At 36.4% G+C, this 23286-nt stretch overlaps 1 protein-coding gene and 1 long non-coding RNA gene across 2 annotated transcripts; one reads left to right on the top strand and one right to left on the bottom strand.

The window, feature by feature from the left end:
* The first annotated feature begins 1557 nt into the window (after nucleotides 1-1557).
* LOC101737820 (serine/threonine-protein phosphatase 2A catalytic subunit beta isoform) lies at nucleotides 1558-22217 on the top strand. Its single transcript, XM_004926241.5, has 7 exons — nucleotides 1558-1842; nucleotides 10753-10962; nucleotides 16514-16818; nucleotides 17893-18078; nucleotides 19148-19201; nucleotides 20236-20315; nucleotides 20765-22217. Exons 1-6 carry the CDS (start codon nucleotides 1741-1743, stop codon nucleotides 20306-20308), a joined length of 930 nt encoding a protein of 309 aa, XP_004926298.1. The 5' UTR covers nucleotides 1558-1740; the 3' UTR covers nucleotides 20309-20315; nucleotides 20765-22217.
* LOC134201127 (uncharacterized) lies at nucleotides 19719-20786 on the bottom strand. The gene is made up of 2 exons (XR_009976327.1): nucleotides 20650-20786; nucleotides 19719-20338 (listed from the first exon to the last, which is right to left on the bottom strand). It is a non-coding gene; the product is annotated as an uncharacterized LOC134201127 (long non-coding RNA).
* Nucleotides 22218-23286: the final 1069 nt, after the last annotated feature.

Genomic DNA, 23286 nt, shown 5'->3' with positions numbered 1-23286 from the left:
CTACGGTGATGGCCGACCATCGACCGCGAACTAGAGATGCCCAAATCAGTCGAGTCAAAGAGGCGACAACTTTTCAGGGTTGACCTAGTCGACTACATCGATTGTAAAACATCGCGATGATTTATGAAATCAATTTTCTAAATTATTAATCCCGTAGTTGAATAAGAGACCATTACTATAAGGTAATTTGTGATTTTTAAATGGAAATCTCGAAATTGATTTACTACTCGCTGGGGCAAATGGCCGGCGTCCGAGACAAATTGAAGCCACAAATCGAAACGAAAAATCTGTCTACTACTGCCGAGTGTGAAGCACGATTTAAAAAAAAAACAATTTTTTATATTTGAGAAATTACCGGTGGCCCGGAGGCCTTTCCAGTTTTACCAGGGCAGGTGGGCGAACAAGGGCTCAGCCAGAAAGGGTGGGATTTACTCGAGCGCCTCCAAAGGAGACCTAACAACTTGAGGGAGCTCATATAGAGTCCCTTCTTTATTTCGCCGTAAAGTCGTGTTTTATATAATTAACACCACAGTTGAAACAATATAAATTTTATTGTTGTAGCGACATAAACAATTCTAAGTAATTATATTACATTAGTTATTAAACACATTATAAATTATTTTTACGTTTTAAATTTTCGGCGGTAAAAAGGTCCCGTGTCACAGACTAAATTCTTTTACCTCTCGTGCATTCTGGCGTACGCATCATAAAAAGGTGCGTTATTGAACGCCACAAACTCAAGAACAGCTGCTTCACGAATAAATCTACTACCGGATCGGAATCGCGACCCGCTGAGAAGATCCGGCGAGAAACTCAGCGAGCTAATGCCTAGGTTAGGTTGCAAGTCGAATTCTTTGTCGAGTTCGACGAGTACGGTTATCGAAAAACCGAGCGTGCTTTATCACACGAAAGAAGTAAAACTTCTTTATACCCATCCCTATGTGTATATATATACATATATGGTTCTAAGGTCTCAGTATAGTTACAACGGCTGTCCCACCATTCAAACTGAAGAAATAGGCAGAGTACGCTCCAGGCTGGTACCTACCCGTGCGCTCTCACAAGACGTCCTACTACCAGTAATTATGCAAATTTCAATTTTTACTGGATTGATATTCATTAAACGATGTTATTCCTTCACCGTGGAAGTCGATCATGAACATTTGTGAAGTACATATTTCATTACAAGAATTGGTACTTGCCTGCAGGATTCGAACTCCGTTGCATTGCTGGATGCGAATGCACCGGACGTCTTATCCTTTAGATCACGACGACTTGTCTTCGAAGTCTTAATTCTGCATAACGAGTGCCCACTTTTGGGTAACTACCTGTGGAATTTTGAACACCACAGCATGTACGCATCGCTTAATATGGTGATAAGTAGAGCAGACACCTTATTTTTTAGGCCTTGACGAAAATATATTTATCGACTTTCCTTCGGATTTTAAGATATTTGTTAATATCAAATTAAATTCTTAATGATTAATCGGAAAAGGTAAAAAATCTGAACGCAGCTAAAAATCAAATGGCACCACATGGTAGTTCCATTTTTGACCACTAGAGCTCTTCTTCTTGAGAAAATTGACGTCACGCAAACGCCATTTTGTAAAGTGTCCGCTTTAGTCAATTTTTTGAAAAAGTGTAAAATAGTTATTTCGCATGATTTTGTGTACATTAAATACCTAATAAAAGCCAAAGTTTGAATTAACGTCTTGTACGTTAATCACACACATAATTATAATGGAGGACAAGGCGTCGCTTAAAGAACTAGATCAATGGATACAACAGCTAAATGAATGCAAGCAATTGACAGAAAATCAAGTTAAAACGTTATGTGACAAGGTATGTACTATGATAGTTTCGCTTATCTAATTGTCGCTAATATTCAGTTAAAATTCAAATCTTAGGTGTAATTTGAATGTTTAAGTTGTATGATTCATGTACCTACATTTCAAGAAGTTATCGGGTATCGGTATTCTTCGGATAGGTCTTGGGAAGCTGGTTGTCGTTGGTTTGGTAATCGTTTGAAAATATGGGGGCTCTACAACATTGCGACGCTAGTTCTAAATTATTGATATTGTTTACCACACCCAATTTTTGTTCATAGTTAGTTACTTAATATTCTAATTGTTCGAAAGATATTTTTAGACATGCACGGAAGCTGCTAATCAATTAACATTATCCATTTTATGTCCAATTTAGGATTGTTTAAATAGGTTAGAAAGGTTATTAAATGTTTGCATGAATATTGTTTTTTGTATGATAGATAAGAGAAAAAACTAAACAAAAATAAACAGAATGTTGGTTCAATTGAATTATGATGTAAAGTTTGTTTTAATGTCATCTAAGTCACTGGAGTAAAAATGTAGGAAGTGCATCATGTTCTGTGATTCCACCAACATCTTTATTATTATAATTTTTTTAAATAAACAGAACATCATACAGTTGTTCCCATCACCTGTTTTTTTTGACCTGATTTTGCAGTGCCTAGACCTACAATATAATGTAAATGCAATTGTAGAGGGTGCAGCTGAACAATTAATTCAAATATTCATTATTTTAATGTAATTATTTCTACATTCTACATTTTTAGTTACAGTAAGAAAGTCAAAAAGAGAATTATACAATTTTAAGTAACAAAGATCCATTACCAACAAGCACCTATAATTGTTTGACTTCTAAATAGTTCTATGCTCATCTATTAATTATTATTTTTCAATTAAAGTTTTCTAACTAAATTTCTGTTTATTAAAATAACTTGAAGATAAAAGAAAAAAACAATTCTTAAAGCTCCTATGATGTTTTTTTTTTTGTTTCAAACTCAATAAATATTTTGATATTTAGAGTATGAAGAATTTTTATAGATCAACTCATCTGTGAACATTACATACAAACTACATATAAAATCTTGCATATGTGTTTGACAATGAAATGAATTGTTTAGTTTGTATGTGGTTTAAAGTGCCATATTGTGATGTACTTTAGATAACATAATTTTTTTTTATAATTGAAATTGATTCACAAGTAAAAAATTCTACATTATGAACATTTGTAGATAAGTGTTGAGCAAACCTAAGATGAAAACTGTGTTTAGCTGAGAATGAAGACTGATGAAATTGTGTAAAATTAACATTTTTCCTCTGTACAATATTTACCTATTTGGCTACTGATTTTTTTTATTGTTCAGATGATTGAATAATCATGACCAATAAATTCTTCATTGATTATTGGAGTAAACATATATTGGAATAAATGCCACACACCTTAAGATATAGGTTTGAAGTTTCAGTTATCTCAAAGGGCTATCCCACCCAATTACTGCATTATGCCAGAAATATGCAGGATAGTATTAAATACTTTTTTTTTTATATCTCTGTTTATTTGCTGGTAGCCTAAAGGGCTATTCCAGTTACACGCGGATGGGTACATGACACTCCACTGGTACAACCTGGGAGAACTAGCACTAGCCCTTGTAAGAGCAGTGCTTTGCAGTATCGGCAACCACTGGATCAGAATTGCGACCCATTGAGAAGATCCTGCAAGAAACTCGATTGGTTGTGTCTACGGGTTATTTCACTTGTCGAACTCTTCATCATAATCAGCAAGTTTGATGATTAATGATGACCGGTGCTTGAAGAGCCTTAAAACACCGAGAGTAGATCAGGGGGATCCGACAAGACGTGTTTCGGGCAACGGCGGCTTTACCTTGCCCTATCGCCCATATCGAAATACTAGTGTACGCCTACAAATCAACCCACTACCAGGAATTATGCAAATTTGTAGATTGTAATTAGTATATAATACACAATCATTTATCATGGATATCATTTAAGTAATATACTTACTAAGTATTTGTTTAAATAACTGACAACTGCTGGTGAGATTGAACCCTGGATTTGCTTGATATGAGTACACATTATCCTTTTGGCTTACAAAAACTTCTGATGATCCTTGATTAATCCTGTTACATAGCAATTTGGAAGAAAAAGATTGCAAGCTTGAGCTTGCTGAAGCTGAAGAGCTTGCAAGATTAGAATGTTAAAAAGTTAAATAATATAGAATTTCAAACAACCTTATAATTAATGGTAAAACGTCTTATGAGTTCGCACGGAGAGGTACCACAACCCTGCCTATTTCTTTGGTGAAGCAGTAATGTGTTTCGGTCTGAAGGGTGGGACAGCCATTCTACTGTACAGTGACCTAGTGAAATTCATAGGTAAAGGTAGGTGGCCGCATTTACGTTATAGACGTCTATGGGCTCCAGTAACCACTGATCACCATGTGGGTCGTGAGCCCTTCCACCCATATAATAATATAAAAAGTGTGGATAAACATAATTTGAATTTTGTTCTAATTAGACACTACTTTTGTAAATGCTACCACCTTAGTTTTACGTGCCTAGAAAATCTACATGGATCTAGTCCAAAATGTGATTAAATATTGTATTTGAGTCGTCTATTATCAAAGGCGGCAATCTGTACATTTGGACAAAAAATTTTTATTGATATGTCAATGCAGATTTATTTGAATATAATCGTCTCCTTCAAAGAATACGGTTCAAAACCTGCATTAAATAAAGGTTAATACTTAACCTGTTATTTATCTAAGATGTCGTTCCGAAGAGTTTTGTGACTGCCAATGGAATACAAAGTCAATAATTCGTTTTTCTGATTTACCAATCATTGTCCAAAAGTCAGATTGCCGCCTTTGATAATAGTCGACTCATTTTTAACTAGTTAAATTTTCTAGTGGTTTGAGGAGACCAAAATTTTTGTAAACGATTCCATCCATCCATCAAGATTCCAGATTTTGGTATTATATTTTCATTACATTGATGGGTGAATGAGCTCATGGCTCATCTGGGGTTAATTAAGCATTAAGTTAATCCTAATAAATGATGATAGACAGGGATAGTACTTTCTACCTGTGTAGGCCGACAGTACACCCCACCACCAGTAAATACAAAGATATACTACATATTTGTTTATCAATAACATAGTTATTAATAAATATCTTTTTTTTTTTTTTTTTTTTTTTTATTGCTTAGATGGGTGGACGAGCTCACAGCCCACCTGATGTTAAGTGGTTACTGGAGCCCATACACATCTACAACGTAAATGCGCCACCCACCTTGAGATATAAATTGTAAGGTCTCAGTATAGTTACAACGGCTGCCCCACCCTTCAAACCGAAACGCATTACTGCTTCACGGCAGAAATAGGCAGGCAGGCAGGCAATATATCTGTTCAGACCATACTTAATGTATGCTTCATCAAAGATTGAATTGAGGATATTAATGCAGTGACACTGTTACAGGCCTCACATAACATAAACACTTTTTGCAATTATCAAAATGTCCTAATTCATATACATATATGAAGCAATACTTATATTGTTTTCATATTGTAATTTAAAATATTAAGAGATTGAAATTTTTCAAATATGCTATAATTGAAATTCACTTAGTGAAAACACATTTTAGTCACAGAGGCTATTAAGTTATAATGACATATTGATAACTTTCTTTGAAAACATTTTGAAGGACTTTTGGACTTATTCCTGATTGTAAAATTGTTTTTTGACTACAATGTCACTCTATCTATCATTTGCTATCATACAATTTGAAAGTGGGGACGGTCTAAATGTAGACTTGGGTAGATTATTTTTACTATGAGCTTAACCTCACTATTTTAAATTGCTTTTTAAAACTATGCACTTGAAGCACTGTTTTACTAACTATATAGTACTTTTACTTTTCTAGTGAGTTATTAGATGCAATGATAACAGGATACCCTTCTTTAGTAAATCAAATGCATATTTTGATTATGTAATCTGAAATGTTCATTGTTTTCACACAGAAATCGACTATAAATTAGACACGACAAATTTTGTTGGTCTAGTTGGCTGAAATAATATTAGTTTGATGTATTGACAGTATTTTGCATAAAATTTTAGAAACATATATTAGAAAGAAATATGATACAGATATCGAAGACGGACGCTAGACAAGCATTTATGATATCATGCAAATTTGAAACCTATTAATACTAGATTAAGTATTCAAATTCTGTTTTAAAGCACGTTGCTTTTGATTTTTTTTTTCAATACTAAATATTTGTTGAAACGTTTCGCGCTTTCTCTGTTTTGCCTTGATGGCAATGGCAACGGCAGAAACCTTCCTTTAAACTGCTAATATTGATTTTACTAATTTTAAAATCAATCCGAGAAACGATGCGCAAGCGCTTGGTCTAAACGGGATAGGTTCACGGGAAAATTCCAAAATTTTGCCTATTTCTGCCGCGAAGCAGTAATTCGTTTCGGTTTGATATACGAAATAGCTACTAAGTATGCAGTAGGTACCATGGTTTTGAATTTTCGTTGTTGTACTATAGCCCCCGGTAATCATTTAATATCATGTAAGCTGTAAGCTCGTTCAACTGAGAATGCATATAAAAAAATCACGTCCAAGCAAACCTATGATAATAATCACTTATTTGTATTTAAATAAGTTTATTTAACCCAAAACGTTGATTAAGATTCTGTATTTTAGATAGATACATAATTATTATCATATATTTTATATGTATAATATGTTTTTTTTGTTTTGTTTTTTATTGCTTAGATGGGTGGACGAGCTCACAGCCCACCTGGTGTTAAGTGGTTACTGGAGCCCATAGACATCTACAACGTAAATGCGCCACCCACCTCGAGATATAAGTTCTAAGGTCTCAGTATAGTTACAACGGCTACCCCACCCTTCGAACCGAAACGCATTACTGCTTCGCGGCGGAAATAGGCGGGGTGGTGGTACCTACCCGTGCGGACTCACAAGAGGTCCTACCACCAGTGCAATCAAGCATAATCTATCATAAGTAAGTGTTCTGTTTCTCTAGAAATTACTGCACCGAATCGGTTCTTCCGTGAAGTTAGGAAATTGCTATCAAACGATAAAGTAAAAAGATTATTGTTAATGGCCTGTATGATCTTTGTGGTTTTGAGTGAGATATAAGTATTAAGATCATCATATCGACCGTTGGTTGCCTATTGATGAGCATATGATATATGAGTCGTCTATTATCAAAGGTGGCAATCTGTACATTTGGACAAAATTTTTTTATTGATATGTCAATTCAGATTGATTTGAATATAATCGTCTCCTTCAAAGAATACGGTTCAAAACCTGCATTAAATAAAGGTTAATAGTTAACCTGTTATTTATCTAAGATGTCGTTCCGAAGAGTTTTGTGACTGCCAATGGAATACAAAGTCAATAATTCGTTTTTCTGATTTACCAATCATTGTCCAAAAGTCAGATTGCCGCCTTTGATAATAGTCGACTCATATGTTTACTGTGTAGATGAACGTAGAGGTAGCTTAGCCGGTAAAAGACTTAACGCCGTAAACTTTCAAATAAATCCAGGTCCTATTTGCTTCTTTTTTTTTAATTTACTTAGGTAGTTTGAGCGAGCATTTTCTTTTTTACAGGAATGTAATGATGTAGCTACATATTCCTTTCGATGTTTTTCGTCATTTCATGTAGTTTTAGATCTACTTATCTACATAAGTTACTCTTGTTTTTGTGACCTTGTGCTTGAATAACTTTTTAGCAAGTTCTAACGCAAAGTCACGTTTTTCATCATAAAACAATGGATGACTCACAGCAATTAACTTTGGTACATGATTCATTATCACTTCATCGCTATCAACCAAGTGACGTACAGTACCTTCTGTATCTATACAGACTGCTATAGTATACCTATAGAGAATCCTACCTAAAATAACCTACCGCGCCTTTTATTTCTTTGATGGCAATAAAATAATGAGGTACCATCCGATCTGTTTGACGATAAGCACGGAAGGTGGACAACGAAAACTTTGGCTATTAGTAATCTCATAAATATGTCTTCTTCGAATGCTATCTGTCATTAAAGTACATTTTTTTTAAGTTTGTTTGATAGCGTATTTACAGCTTGCAATTCCAATACTTGCAGCGTCATTAACCACGACCACTCTGCCAAGAGTGAACGACTATGAAGAAGGATAGTCTTATTTAGTTGTAGCCAGTTTAGTTTGTATGAGGCTTGCTTTCTTTCTTTATTGTTGTAGTTTATGACGTCATGGGCTTAAAGTCTCTAATGTGGCAAGGTATGGCAAAGACTGTCTGAAACAGGCATAATAGCGGTACACACCCGTAAATGCGATTCAAACCCTCTGACACAGCCCACTGAGTTTCTCGCCGGATCTTCTCAGCGGGTCGCGTTTCCGATCCGGTGGTAGATTCTGCGAAGCACTGCTCTTGCTAGGGTTCGTGTTAGCAACGTCGTCAGGTTTGAGCCTCGTGAGCTCATCTACTAGTTAAGGTTACGCTGAAGTAGCCTCTCAAGGCTCTCAGCTTAGGTAGGAATAAAAAGAGATCGTAGAACGTATACGGGTGAACTAAAAAAAATTATGCGAAAGAATATTGCAAGAAAAATTATTTTTGTAAATGTTCCATCTCTTTCTTGATTAACAATGAATTTGATGTGACAAACTTAATGTTCTGTTATTTCAAGAATAGAGTGTTGACGTGCAGGTTGATTTAAAAATGACCTTTAATTACACCAACGCACGAACGTGTAACGACTTCACACTTGAGAAATTGTGTTTTTTTTTAACTGAATATATTATATTAGATACTTGTTAATTTTATAGAAACTTCTTGAAGTCCTTGTGAAAATTGTACAGCTAATTTGAATTTTATTAGTCTGTATGTCGAGTATGGCGAATTCTCTAAAATTACTACATACAGATTTTTTTGAGATGCACTTCATAGCGAAACAAAATAACTTACTGAAGAAAAAAAAAGTATTCCATAAGTAAAAATAGTCTTGACCAGTCACATAAGAGTCACAATAGACAAATCATTCTAAGTGAATCATAACATTATAGCCGAGCTAAATAGAAAACACTACGGTTTACATTTCTTCAAAAGGTTGAGTTACAAGTTACAAGTAGATAAAAGCATTGTTCAAGATATGAATTTCCACATTGGCTCGTTATTAAATATTTTATATGCTTTACTAAAAATCTTAAATTTATTTTAATTCATTACAGTATTAAGAAGATATAAACTGTGTCGTGGCTTTGGACGATTGTGATTATTATGCGTTTTACCAAATAACATTAATCATATGAAGCATTGAATTTGCGTGATATTTCATCAATGGCAGGAAGCTTTGAAGTGAATGTTATTCATTAAATGTAATAAGTGTATCGTATGTAGTAAGTAATAGGGGAAGGCGGACACGCGTGATTGTACGTGATGGATTTGCTTGTTCCAATATTTGCGCTCACAAGTACATATATGGTAGTGATGTTGAAAATGATTCAATGCAAATGTTTGAAAATTTTCGGAAAACATATTGTACTTATGTATGTGCGATACATATTCTTTACTAAAGTATTAAAAAACATAAACAAAATCTATATATATATAAAAATGAATTGCTGTTCGTTAGTCTCGCTAAAACTCGAGAACGGCTGGACAGATTTGGCTAATTTTGGTCTTGAATTATTTATGGAAGTCCAGAGAAGGTTTAAAAGGTAGATAAATATGAAAATGCTCGGAATTAAATAAAAGTAACAATTTTGTTTTCCCTTTAATGTGTCCCTCGTCGGACGGATTCCTTTTGTTTGTTTTAAGTTTATTTTATACAAAAGTTTAGGTCTTTTATTTATAGATTGAGGCACTACGAAGTCTGCCGGGTCAGCTATGTTTAATAACGGATATTTCCATTTAAAGAAAATGTTTCAAGAACTAAAAGCACACGTAACTTTTACTGTAAAGTTGCTTGATAATTATTTATTGTTAATTACGTCTAAGTAATTACTGTATCATTCTATGAGGCATTAAAGCTTTTTTTACTTGCGGAACATTTAGTAAAAATTTTGTAAACAATTCCTTATAAAAACCATGTTAGGCGTTCTTAATAACACAATGAGTTTAGTATCATTATTGCAACATGAGAGAATTACGTTCTATTGTCAGCATTTAAACTAGATGTTTTGGCTAATTAATAAATATGTATTGTGCAATCGTTATAACATATTGCATATTGAAATAGTGGTTTTATTTTTAATTATCTGTCATTTAGCAGTCATTTTTTTAAATGAACTGAAATGAATATAAAGAGCTTGGTTGAAAAATCGCCCGGTGGCACTGTAGTTGGCATGCCTAGCTAAGCTACGTATACGTACCCACATCGGGCAAACAGATTTGTTTACTTTTTGTCTGAATCTTTGAATTGCATATATTTAAACAATTATATGGGTTTAAGTTTATGAGAATCCTAGTTTAGGCTTAAATCACTGAGTGTTATTTGGACCCGATAGTTTATTTACGTATCTTATTATACCTTTAAACAAGCAATTCTTGTATATTAATATATACTTATATAATCTGAATCTCGGAAACGGCTGCAACGATTTTCATAAAATTTAGTATACAGGGGATTTCGGGGGCGATAAATCGATCTCGCTACGATTTATTTTCAGAAAATGTTATTTTATTCGTGTTTTCAATAATCAACTCTTCCCGACATCTATTGGCGAATAATACTATTTTTCTTAATTGAGGGCAACTAACCGCTTTAAAGACACAACAAGATGGCGTTATCAAAAAAAAAAACCGGTCATCGTGTAGTTTAACTTTAATTTCAAATGTCCAGACCGCATCGTTTGTTCTGAGCGATTGTAATCTTTCATTAATTCCAGGCAAAGGAGATCCTGACGAAGGAATCTAACGTCCAAGAAGTAAAATGTCCGGTGACCGTATGCGGCGACGTGCACGGTCAGTTTCACGACTTGATGGAGCTGTTCCGCATCGGGGGACGTTCTCCGGATACCAACTACCTGTTCATGGGCGACTACGTGGACCGCGGCTACTACAGTGTCGAAACGGTCACATTGCTCGTTGCGCTTAAGGTGAGTAGCCTCCACCGCAGCCGATAAGAAGTATTTTCGAACCTTAAATGAAGAAGGAGGTTTTTAAACGTCTTATAATATACCAGACACATTTTTCATTGTTCTTACATTTTTTGTTTTTATTTATTGCTTAGATCAGCTTTAAAAGTCGTCGTGGCCTAACGGATAAGACGTCTGGTGCATTCGTGTTGAGCGATGCACCGGGTGTTCGAATCTCAGGCGGGTACCAATTTTTCTTATGAAATACGTACTCAACAAATGTTCACAATTGATTTCCACGGTGAAGGAATGACATAGTGTAATAAAAATCAAACCCGCAAAATTATAATTTGCGTAATTACTGGTGGTAGAACCTCTTGTGAATCTGCGCGGGGGGGTATCACCACCCTGCCTATTTCTGCCGTGAAGCAGTGATGCGTTTCGGTTTGAAGGGTGGGGCAACCGTTTTAACTTACTTGATATCTTAGAACTTATATCTCAAGGTGGGTGGCGCATTTACGTTGTGGATGTCTATGGGCTCCAGTAACCACTTAACACCAGGTGGGCTTTGAGCTCGTCCAACCATCTAAGCTATAAAAAAAAAAAGCTATGGGCAAAGTACGGCCCGAAGTAATTAGTCCGGCCCGCCGAGTGTTCATCCATCCTAAATATTGTAGTCAGCATTTTAGCGCGTAAAATAAAATCTGACGTTTATAATTGAAAATCTTCGAATTTTTTGTTAAAGCTCCAATTCGTCAGGGGTGTTTTGAGCCTCATTATCTCATAAAATAATTAACTTGCCATCATTATAATTATCTCGGCAGTCTGTCACAGGTATTAGTTTATTTATTGAAAAAAAAAACATTCTTTTCACCTATCTATCACACGCCTAACAATGCTTAATAGTAAAAGGTGTTTATTAAAAAAGTTTTAATACAAAATGCATTTTTTCTATAATTCTGGCGCTCCATTCCAATTACTTAAACCTTGTGGCCCGCCATTAAAAATGTTTGCCCACCACTGGCTTAGATGTTTGGACGAGCTCTCAGCCCACCCGGTGCTAAGTGTGTTAAGTGGTTACTGGAGCCCATAGACATCTACAACGTAACCGCCACCCACCCTGAGAGCTCTAAGGTCTCAGTATAGTTACAACGGCTGCCCCACTCTTCAAACCGAAACGCATTACTGCTTCACGGCAGAAATAGGCAGAGCGGTGGTACCCACCCGCGCGGACTCACAAGAGGTCCCACCACCAGTAAATACGCAAATTATAATTTTGCGGGTTTGATTTTTATCACACGATGTTATTCCTTCACCGTGGAAGTCAATCGTGAACATTTGTTAAGTACGTATTTCATTAGAAAAATTGGTAGTCGACTGCGGGATTCGAACACCCCCCCGGTGCATCGCTAGATACGAATGCATAGGACGTCTTATCCTTTAGGCCAAGACGACTTCCGGACCGAAATATTAAGCGCATTTCATATATTGCGGAGAGTCTTAAACGGTAGGCAGCGGCTTTGATCTGCCCCTGGTATTGCTGACGTCCACGAGCGACAGTAATCAATCACCATCAATTGGACCGTAGGTTGTATGTGGTCTGCCAAAAAGGGAAATAAAAAAAAATTACACAATTTACGAATGTATGGTTTTTACATATGGTTAGTTAAAGGTTTACCTTCATACAGCAATCATTATATCAACGCTTCAAACAATATATTCAGAAGTTTCTTAATAAATGAGAATTTGATCTCATGTCTGATGGTAGGCGCCGGCAATCAATATTATGTTTTCCTCATAATTGATCCGAAAAATTGCCTGCTATAATACAAGCTTGCATACAAAGTCTTATCGTGTTCTTTTTTGAAGTCTCATATTGTTTCAGAATGTTACGTATTGCATTGTAGACTTTTAAATTCCTTTGACCTGTTACATAAATATCGACTTTATTGGCCGTATTATACAGTCATGTCTTCGCTTAATCTTCTTCTTTTTCTCCACCTTATCCCACTAGGTGGGGTCGGCACAGCTAATCTTTCTCTTCCATTCTCTTCTATCAGCCGTCATCTCAACACTCACTCCTCTCTCTCTCTCTCTCATTTCGTCATTCATACACTCCATCCATGTCTTCTTCGGTCGACCTCTTCCCCCTCTACCTTGCACTACCATTTCCATACATCTCCTAGTCACATGCATCTTTTCTCTACGCATCACATGTGCATACCACGCTAACCGCTAACCGTGTCTTCGCTTAATATAATTTAATTTTATTTTAAATCAGAAGCGAATTAAGAGAGTATATGACTGATTTTCTCCCAGTCGGTTGCTCTCCTTGTTGCGATCGTGACATGTTTTGTTAATTGATTTTCGTACACGGCGTGTGAAAATTACCGGAAAGCGCTAAATAGATTATTCGGCCGCAAACGAACCACGCAAATATAAAACACTAATAGAATTTACACAAAACAGAAATGATTTTGTTATCCACCAGGCACCAGGGGCAAGAATAAACTTTTCATAATAAACATTCTTTGAGAGTCATAAACTAAACTCTGATATTTGTGTTTCGTAGTGTATATGCATATAATCTTAGCTGTGAAGGTCGTCCTAACCTGAAGACTGTGTCGATAAAATATATCCATATCAGTTCAGCTTCGGTGAGGAGTTTGTTTTGTAACGTGCCACAATCACAATATCTGGTCACACCGAAATGTTGAGGATAGACCATGCGATTGTACACATTTTAGATTTCTGTTCGAATTCAAAGCTATTTATTTCACAGTATAGTTGTTTGAAGTTTATATAACATGGATTTTTTGTTACAATTTTTTCCTGATAATCGAGTATGAAATTATAGATAGGGCATTTGGCGTGAAATGACAATAGTGATTCTATTCAATATTATTCAATTAATAACGAAAAACATCTAGAGGACGTGAAGGAACGTTTTTTCCTCTAAGTATATTACAGTTTTAGATGTATTCCATAAAGAAACGTTTCTATTTACGTCGCATATAGTCTTGAACCTATGCCGTCGGAAACCGGATCCTATTTTGATTCACTCTCGTAGAGGCAGGCGCCTCTACGTCATCGGTACACTGAACTTTGAACTCCACGTGGATTGTGCATAGAAATTATGAACGATTATAACCGAACGAAGGTCGTTTATTAGCGCACCGTGTCTTCATTAATTTTTTGACTACCATATTCAATGCACGTCGCGATTAATTCGTTAATATCACGACGATCCAATACCGAAATCATTGACAATGTATCATAACGGGAAGGATGATTATTGGCTAAAACTATCACAGTGATTTGTGTTTAAAAAAAAAAACGTCCTTGTTTCAAATCTAGTATGAAAGCAGAATATTACACATTCCCAGATTTGAAGCAAATGAATAGCACATTGCAGATGGAATAAATAAATTAAGACGTAACTTTCCAAAAGGCTCGCAAGGGGCGATTTTTAGGAACTTGTCCTTTAGAGAATTAGTATTTGTAATGAAGAAGAAAACATTGTTATCTGTCTCAATCAATGATAAAGTTCGATCACCGCCTACGTTGTTTGTTTTATCTTATATGAACGAAATTTGACTATATCGATATAGAAAATACTAGTGAATTCCGGCCTTGCCAGCTAGCCACTTTTTTCCTACCTAAGCTGATGGTCTTGAGAGACCATATGAGCGGCACCGGGCGAGTAGGTGAGCTCAAACCTGACGTTGTTGCTAACACGAACCCTAGCAAGAGCCGTGCTTCGTAGAATCTACCACCGGATCGGAACTCAATGGGCTGTGTCTGTGGGTTAATTTACTCGCCGAGCCCTTCGTCGCAAGCGACGGGTTCGACGAAAACGATGACCGATGCTTGGGGTACCTATAAGCACCGTTAGTGGATCGGGAGGTTCCGAAATGACGTGTTTTGGGCGACGTTGACTGTGTACCATTCGGTCCGCAGGATCGGGAATGTAGTTACCGGAGGCCACGATGCGACGATTCTCGTGTCGTGCCGCTTTCTCGAAATTTCGCATTGATGCCGACTGTAGATACTTGCTGATGAACTCTAGATCCAGGTCGTCGTGGAGGTCGATGTTCCTGACGAACCATGGAGCTCCGACGGCTATTCTGCAAAAACGGGATTGAATGATTTGAAGGGGTTTCAAGTTAGTGCGGGCCGAGTGAGCGAACACTTCACTTGCATAGGTCATGACGGGGCGTGTGCAAGTTTTTGCTAGCCACAAGACAGCCTCATGGTTGTGCGTCTTAACACATCCATGGGCGGCTGTGACCACATTCCATCAAATGCGTCTCAAGCTTGTTTGATACGATTAGGAATTTCAAAAAGTAAAATATAAAACTTGCTAATTACAAAATTAGTTTAGTTTTAGTTTATGATATATAAAAGGTACATGAGGAATTAAGAGTGTACAATTAAAACTCAAACGATACAGCAAAGATTTTTTTAAATATTAATCTTGTACAACGTGACTCGACTTGCAATGATTATTATGTTTTATGAATAAGCGATTTCACGTTATCTCGTGGAAGGAGGGGAGGCTTAATTGAACTTTTTAAATACAATGTTTTACTTATCACATATTGAATTTGAACTGTGAAAAATGCACAGAAGAACTGATTGCCTCCGATTTTATATATATTTGCATTAGATAGTGAACGAGCTCACTGCCCATGTGTTGTTAAGTGGTTACTGCAGCCTGAATAAAGCTTCATGGATAAAACCATCTTGATTCATGAGGTCGAATTATCAGTTGCCTTGAATAACGGCGGGCCATTTAAACTGAAACGCATTAATTTTTCGTGGTAGACGTAGCCAGGATCATGGTACCTACTCTGAGGGCTCACAATAACCGTTATCACCGGTAAGTAAAGGTAGATAAATTTCGAAGAATAGATAAGTCAAAAGTAAACTTAAGTCAATTCGTAACTTGTAATCGTTTCGTTGAACGTTATGTTAATAGTTGCAAGGTCTCTATTTAAATGCATACAGCGACCTTAAAATAACAACCGTCATGCATATTCTTCATGAACTAAATATTATTGTGAAAATGGTGATGTGTATCTTCATCTTTATGTATCTTGAAAAACAATGCTTCTAAGTCCATAGGCGATGAATATAATACAAAATAATAAACTTACAGAAACATAAATGTTGCAGTCTTAACCAATTTGATTTCGTGATTTTAACTTTTCAAAATAATTTACTCGCTGGCGCAGTAGTCAGACAGTTAGACTGCTGAGTCGGGTTCAATTGCCACACTGGGTAAACATTCGTGTGAAGGAACAGGTTTCTTTACTCTTTTTTCTAGATATGTAATATCTGTAAATGTTTATATTTAAACGTATGTAAGCATGAAGAAAGAGCCTTTAGTAATAAGAACGTGCCACGGCTAATTGAATTATCATAAATCATATTGCCACTCGCGCAAATCTTAAAATAGAGAATCTAAGATGGTAAATTTGTTTTGTGTAAGTCCACGCGCACGTATTATGGACGTTCGATGATGGTTTTGTCAAGTGACAGGTAATAAAACGCGTCAATCTCGTTGCAGGTGCGTTACCGCGAGAGAATAACCATTCTGCGAGGAAATCACGAATCGCGTCAGATTACTCAAGTGTACGGCTTCTACGACGAGTGTCTCCGGAAATACGGCAACGCGTCCGTCTGGAAGCACTTCACCGATCTATTCGATTTCCTGCCCTTGACGGCGCTCGTAGATGGACAGATATTCTGCCTGCACGGTGGACTCAGTCCGTCAATCGACACCCTCGACCACATCAGAGCTCTGGACCGTCTGCAGGAAGTGCCCCACGAAGGACCCATGTGCGATCTCCTCTGGAGTGATCCCGATGACAGGTATGAAAAACAATTAACGCTAAACATACGAAAACGGGTCAAATTACCCATTTTGAACTTTTGCATTGAAAAAGCACGTATCATCTTATAGCTTTTGCACATTTGATTTCATGACTTTTCTCACCAATTAATCTAAAGTTATTAAACTATTTCTTTGTTTTGTTTTGTTTATTTTGAGTAATGCTTGTCGTATACCGTTATCTACTCTCTATGGTAGAAATAGGTATCAGTAAGTGTTGGTATGATTAGTGTTAATGCTATCTTAATAAACAGTTAATGTAAAATTCATAAATTTAATTTGGTCATTTCGTATTAGATGTAATTTAGTATTCAGATCAGTCTTCCGTGACCACGAAAATTCTTAAAGCATTCAAAACGTCGGAAATAATAAAATATAATAAACACGAGATTAAACCATAAAAATTCTTAAAGCATTCAAAACGTCGGAAATAATAAAATGTAATAAACACGAGATTAAACCATAAAAATAGTTTTAATTATGTTTACGACTCGCGAAATCCGAAGTAAACATTATACTTATTTAAAGGTTAGAATAGAATCTACCGAGCAACAATAGTTTTTAAAATACTATAGCTGAAACTAAATGGATACCACTTGTATGCACGTGCTGTGTAGTAGTTAGTTTAGTGTCTCTTGCAATGAATTGCTTTGACAAGTATTTTTTCAATCCCTTTATTCACGAACACCGTACCATCCGGCTTTGGAATGAACTCCCCTCCACGGTGTTTTGCGAGCGCTATGAAATGTCGTTCTTCAAACGAGGCTTGCGGAGAGCACTTAATGGTAGGCAGCGGCTTGGCTCTGCCTCTGGCATTGCTGACGTCCATGAGCGACAGTGACCACTTACCATCAGGTGGGCCGTATGCTCGTCTGCCTACAAAGGCAATAAAAAAAAGGAAAAAAAGAAAAGAATAATAGTGTAGACGTCGCTTTGAGAGAAGTCTTAAACATATAAAAAATTTAATTTCGATTCCAATATTTATTGTTATTTTATAGTTTAACGATACAATTAGTAATTAAATTAACGTCATAAAGTTATTGTTTGTAACACAGAGGTGGATGGGGCATATCTCCCCGTGGAGCCGGCTACACGTTCGGACAGGACATCTCGGAGACGTTCAACCACAGCAACGGGCTCACGCTCGTGTCCCGCGCCCACCAGCTCGTCATGGAGGGGTACAACTGGTGCCACGACAGAAACGTCGTCACTATATTCTCAGCGCCCAACTACTGCTATAGGTACGGCTGCAACTTGTATTTATCATTGGCCTATTTGTGCCGCACAGCATCAAACGTCCAGCTACGTATACTAATGTAGTCAACTACTACTATTCCAATGTAGTCAAGACCGATCGATGTGAGATCTCAATCTTGTGATGTTAACTAGAACTGGCAAGTGGGTTGTGGAACCATCGTGTTGGCAGTCCTCTGCCCATCTGCTCTAATAAAGAAATATGTAGGAACAGAAATATCAACACCATCGCTTAATTGAGAGAAATGAAAGTAAACAGTATTTCTGGCTTGCAGTAGATTGTTACAGTCCGAAATAGTAATAGAATCTGAATCCTGTATTAAAATAATATTCCTTTTTTTTATAAATACATTTTTCCTTGATTATAAAATGACCAAGGAAAATCATTGTTTTCATAAATTTTGTTCAACTAAAGTGGATGTATAACAATCTGATGAGGTTCTTGTTTTTAATGACTGTATTCTGAGATTAATGTGTATGCCATGTATTATATTTTTTTATTGCTTAGGGCTCACGGCCCTTCTGATGTTAACGGGATTTGGAGCCCATGGACATTAAATGTGTAAATATAACCACCAACCTCGAGACACGAGCTCTAAGTCTTAAGTTTTACAGTACATCCAAACTGAGACGCATTACTGCTTCGCAGTAAAAATGTGCTGAGTGGTATACCTACCCTTGCGGGCTCACAAAAACCCTTACCACCATTTTCTCTTTGCTTCTGTAATTGACATTTGTCCTTAGAAAGATGGGAAAAAAACTGCTCCAATTATTTTTATAGTGAGAACAATCAAAGCTCCTCAGAATGTACTAAACAAAAAAAAATCGGTTGAAACTCATCTGTTATGTTTTTATAAAGCACAAAGGAAACTTTTAAAGTCACGAATTTTATAGATGTCATGTAAACATGGTCTTGTTTAGTTTTCCGGTGTGGATCGCTGATAACCGGCCTTATCTGTGATAAAAGCTGTTTGTTGAAATAGTATCGAACAAATGCAGTGAAATCTCAGTTTATTATGTAGAATACATACATTTTTCTGTTTGTTTTGTCTGCAGATGTGGTAATCAAGCCGCCATAATGGAATTGGATGATGCACTCAAGTATTCATTGTAAGTATTTCTTGTGCTATTAAAATATTTTATCAAAAAACGGAAAAATAGTCAAATCAATAACATCATCAAACATTTCATTATAATATTGAAAGCAGACTATGCGCCTTATAGGCAAATTGATGGTATGAAAGTACATCATATATAAACTTTGGAGCTTTTTTAAAAGAAATTACGAATATTTTATTTTATTTATTACAAATAATTTCCTTCAGGTAGAGCTTAATGCCAGGTGGGCTTTTAGTATGTTGGTTTATATTAGAACAAATGCAACTTCTATTCATTATTGTGGGCATATAATGGATAAGAATGATAAAAAATTACATAGCAAATATAGTCTTCAATGTGGATTAATACAAAGGGTGGCAAGGTGTATCCTGACCTCTGTTGAACACTGAAATTGTCCTCTAAATACCTTAGTAAATTTATATCTAAACCCTATCGTTGTTGCCAAACCAATATTTGCCAACAGCACTTTTTCGAGATTTCCACATTTTGATTGTTATAAATAAAAAGATTCAAAAAACAAAAATTTTATAAAATAAAAATTACACAATATGACTTCCATGTAATCTTTCCTGGGTTTTGAACGCACTTTTATCAGCTTGACCTGAATCTATCTATATCTGTGCTATGTTTATTTATATAACGTTTATTACACATAAGATTTACTTTAAAATTTGCACACATAACAAGAACTTATGTCAATACAATATAATAAGTTGACAATTTTTCCTAAAATTTGGAGACCACCAGAGTAAAAATATTACAATATTTTATTTTTGAGTTTAGTTTTACGATTATAGCCTATACATTTTTTTCATTTTTCAAACTACACACATTTACTGTTTAATTGGAATGATTATCAGCGCAAAGTGATGACAAATAAAAATCGAGTAACGATCGATTTTTAGACGTGCACTATAGGTGCCTCAGTACAGTGGATACTTAAAGTTTATGACCTTTATCTGCATAACAATAGAGTTTATATCACCGTTGGAGATATTATAGTAGTGTATGATGTTTGTCCACAGCCTGCAGTTCGACCCCGCCCCGCGCCGCGGCGAGCCGCACGTCACGCGGCGGACGCCAGATTACTTCATGTAGGCTGCCCGTGAGTATCATACGACTTTGTTTCTATTATAAAAATAATATATGTTACTTGCGGTTACTCACAGCTTCGGTCAAGGAAAAATTTCACTATAGTTTCTTGTGGAGTTTCTTGTGGTACTGAGAATTGTTTTGGGATAAAACGTAGTCTGTACCTCTCTTGACCCAATCATCACTTTAAAAAAAAATACAACCCGTTGGTTCGTTTCAATATGAAAAGGACAAACAAATACACCCTTTCACATTCATAATATGGATAATTGTAATTGAGAGGTGGTATATTATTGTAAGTGATGTAATTTACCGGTGTATTGTAAAGGCAAAAGAATAGACATTACCGTACACTCAATGCTGCTGCCAGTTTTTCTTATTACGTCACCTCATGTGTCGGGCAGTCCACCAGACAGGCCGCGATGTCTCCACGTACTGACGTTATACATTTTGTGTTTGTAGAAAAGGCGCATATCAAGCAGGAGCCGTGCCAGAGGCCCCCTGCCCCCCGCCGCCTCGCCGCTTCCCCGCGCGCCCCCCCGCCACGGCTCCGCCACCACTACTCGCGTTCTGCACGCCGTCACCCTACTCAACACAAACACTATAAACCCGTTTACACAGAATATGACACAGGACCATTCGTCTACTTACGTTCTTTTAACATTTTATTGACCGTAATCGAAGGGCACAAGGGCGTACGTAACAAGCCTTGTCATTTGTCGAATTGGCAATGGTATTATACATATTGTTAAAATTTAACAAAGACCTTAAATGCTTTTTATAAGATCGCGCACGAGCGTGTCAAACTATAAAATGCATATTGCGAAGATTAGTACAAGGTTTTTTTAAATCGTCATTTTTGTACTGCTCATTCTTGCCCGCGGGGTCCATCGATTGCGTTCCTGCAAGTTCGATCTTCGCGTGAATGTGTGCGTGTGTGATGCGAAGTGTGTTCTGTACGCGGACTTATTCTGGTGCGTTTTGAAAATTCGTTTAAAGTGCGCGTATATACAAAACGTTACGAGAATAAGGCCCCTCTGCTGTTCCATTTTTTAAATCCTGTACGTGCGAGATTGCTAGTCAATGTGTGATTGGAATACGTTATTGTTGTACACACACACTGCAACCGGTGTAGTAGTGGAACGTTTTGTACCTTCAACGTGTGCTTTAAATTCGAAACTTGGTCTAAATTGTGTCAAATAGTAAGTTGTGGTCGTACTACGCGGTGTTGTCTTCAGCGTCAGAATCGCGCGAATATTAATGTCAAAATTATAAAAGCTTGGAAACAATCGGTGCTCTATGTATATTGCAAACGATTATTAATCTATGTCCGTACATAATTATAGATTTATCTTTGGTAATATAGATAGAGTATCGTTGAACGCATGTTTCGTATCGAAAACGAGCAGTCCAATATAGAGAGATTGTAAAGTTTTAAAGGTGATTGTGTAAAATGAACTAAGAAGCTTTATAGCGAATTTGGGTAACGTCTGATGAAAGTATTTGCGTAAAGTTTTCTTGTTACATTTTCTGCGTGACGGTTAAATGTCGCGCGTCATGTGTGACTAGGGTTCACGTTAGTAGAGGAGGGCGGGGCCAACTAATTGCCCCTTGCACGGCTTCACCGGACAGTATTTGTTGGATGAGAAATTCTAAACTAGCCTTACCTGACTGACTGGCTTCAAGTTTTGGCGAGATCAATTGAAATTTTTTGTGACCAATATGTGACAAATACATGTTAACACGATATAATGCTTTTGTGTAATTTCTCATCAGCAAACATTGTCTCGTGGAGTCGCAGACGTGCGGGCGCGCGCGTTATGCTGGTATGTTCATTAGCAGCCGAAAACAAAATGTATTACAACAATATGTATCAAAGACAATTAGACCTCATTAAACGGCGTTCATTTGCTAACAACGTAGTTTTATTTCGCATCCGCAAGTCACCAACGAATGAACAATGGACATACCATCATAATTCATCATTGGTGACTCTCATCAACTCACAGCTCACTCGGGTCTGACTAGACGCAGAGCTACAAACGCATCGTTGGTCTGCATGCTAACCGACGAAGCTCAATAATGTATTTATACGCTTTTTATCTACTCAGGTCCGTGTTTCAGTAAAGGGCCGCGTCTTCGATAGTCCGATCTTAACGTGTTCGATAGCGAACAACTGACAATACGTATATAATAATAAAATTGGTGTTTGAATAGAACCCACTATCGCTGAGACGCTGTCCTTTCGTGTAAGTCTATAAAGAACGTACAATGGATGCACTTTTATATATATATTATGTAAACTTATCGATTCGTATTTACATTCTTCAATCGAACAATTCAATAAATAATACATTAGAATAAGAACTGTTAAAGTTATTCCACTCAGTAGTTTTGAATTTTTGCAAACATTACGTTACACAATTACAAGCGACCATCTCATTTTTATTATTTTTTACATAACCATCGTTGTACACTTTGTTCAGCGGCGCGCATTTAATTTTATGGCAGAATGGTATTTTTTATGTTTAGTATAATTATTATATTTAATTATGAATGAATCGCCCGACTGTAAGTCTTATAGAATATTAGTTATTAATGTATTCCCAGTGCAATCGTTCTGTCATAAAATGTCGAAAAGTGCATTAATATATTGTTTATTCCATTAAAGATTCAATTTTCTTTTCGAGTGACCAGTACCTGTAAAAGATGGAATAGTGTTTCACAATAGTGGAGCTTTAAGTTGGTATAATTTAATTATTTTAGGTAATTGTGTAAATACCTAATGATGAAGGCATTAAAATAGATTTTTTTATCGTTAAGTGTATGTTTGGAATGTCTCATTTGGTTAAACACTTGACACGGCACCGGAGCGAGGTAAGTAAAACTATTAAATTTTAATTGCGATGTCATTACCATAGATGATAGAAGTAAGAGGATATGCAATGATGTTGACAACCAATTTGAGCCACCATTATTATATA

This window comes from Bombyx mori, chromosome 3 (genome assembly GCF_030269925.1).
Source record: "Bombyx mori chromosome 3, ASM3026992v2".
NCBI classification, from domain to species: domain Eukaryota; kingdom Metazoa; phylum Arthropoda; class Insecta; order Lepidoptera; family Bombycidae; genus Bombyx; species Bombyx mori.
The sequence above is the reverse complement of the archived record's forward strand: the minus strand, read 5'-3'. Positions and strand labels throughout refer to the sequence as shown.

Excerpts from the sequence above, each read along its gene's own strand:
- LOC101737820 (XM_004926241.5), top strand. The coding sequence starts at position 1,741 with ATGGAGGACAAGGCGTCGCTTAAAGAACTAGATCAATGGATACAACAG. Across the intron at positions 18,079-19,147 it reads GCGCCCAACTACTGCTATAG|ATGTGGTAATCAAGCCGCCA; the intron begins GTACGGCTGCAA and ends TTTTGTCTGCAG. Across the intron at positions 19,202-20,235 it reads GATGCACTCAAGTATTCATT|CCTGCAGTTCGACCCCGCCC; the intron begins GTAAGTATTTCT and ends GTTTGTCCACAG.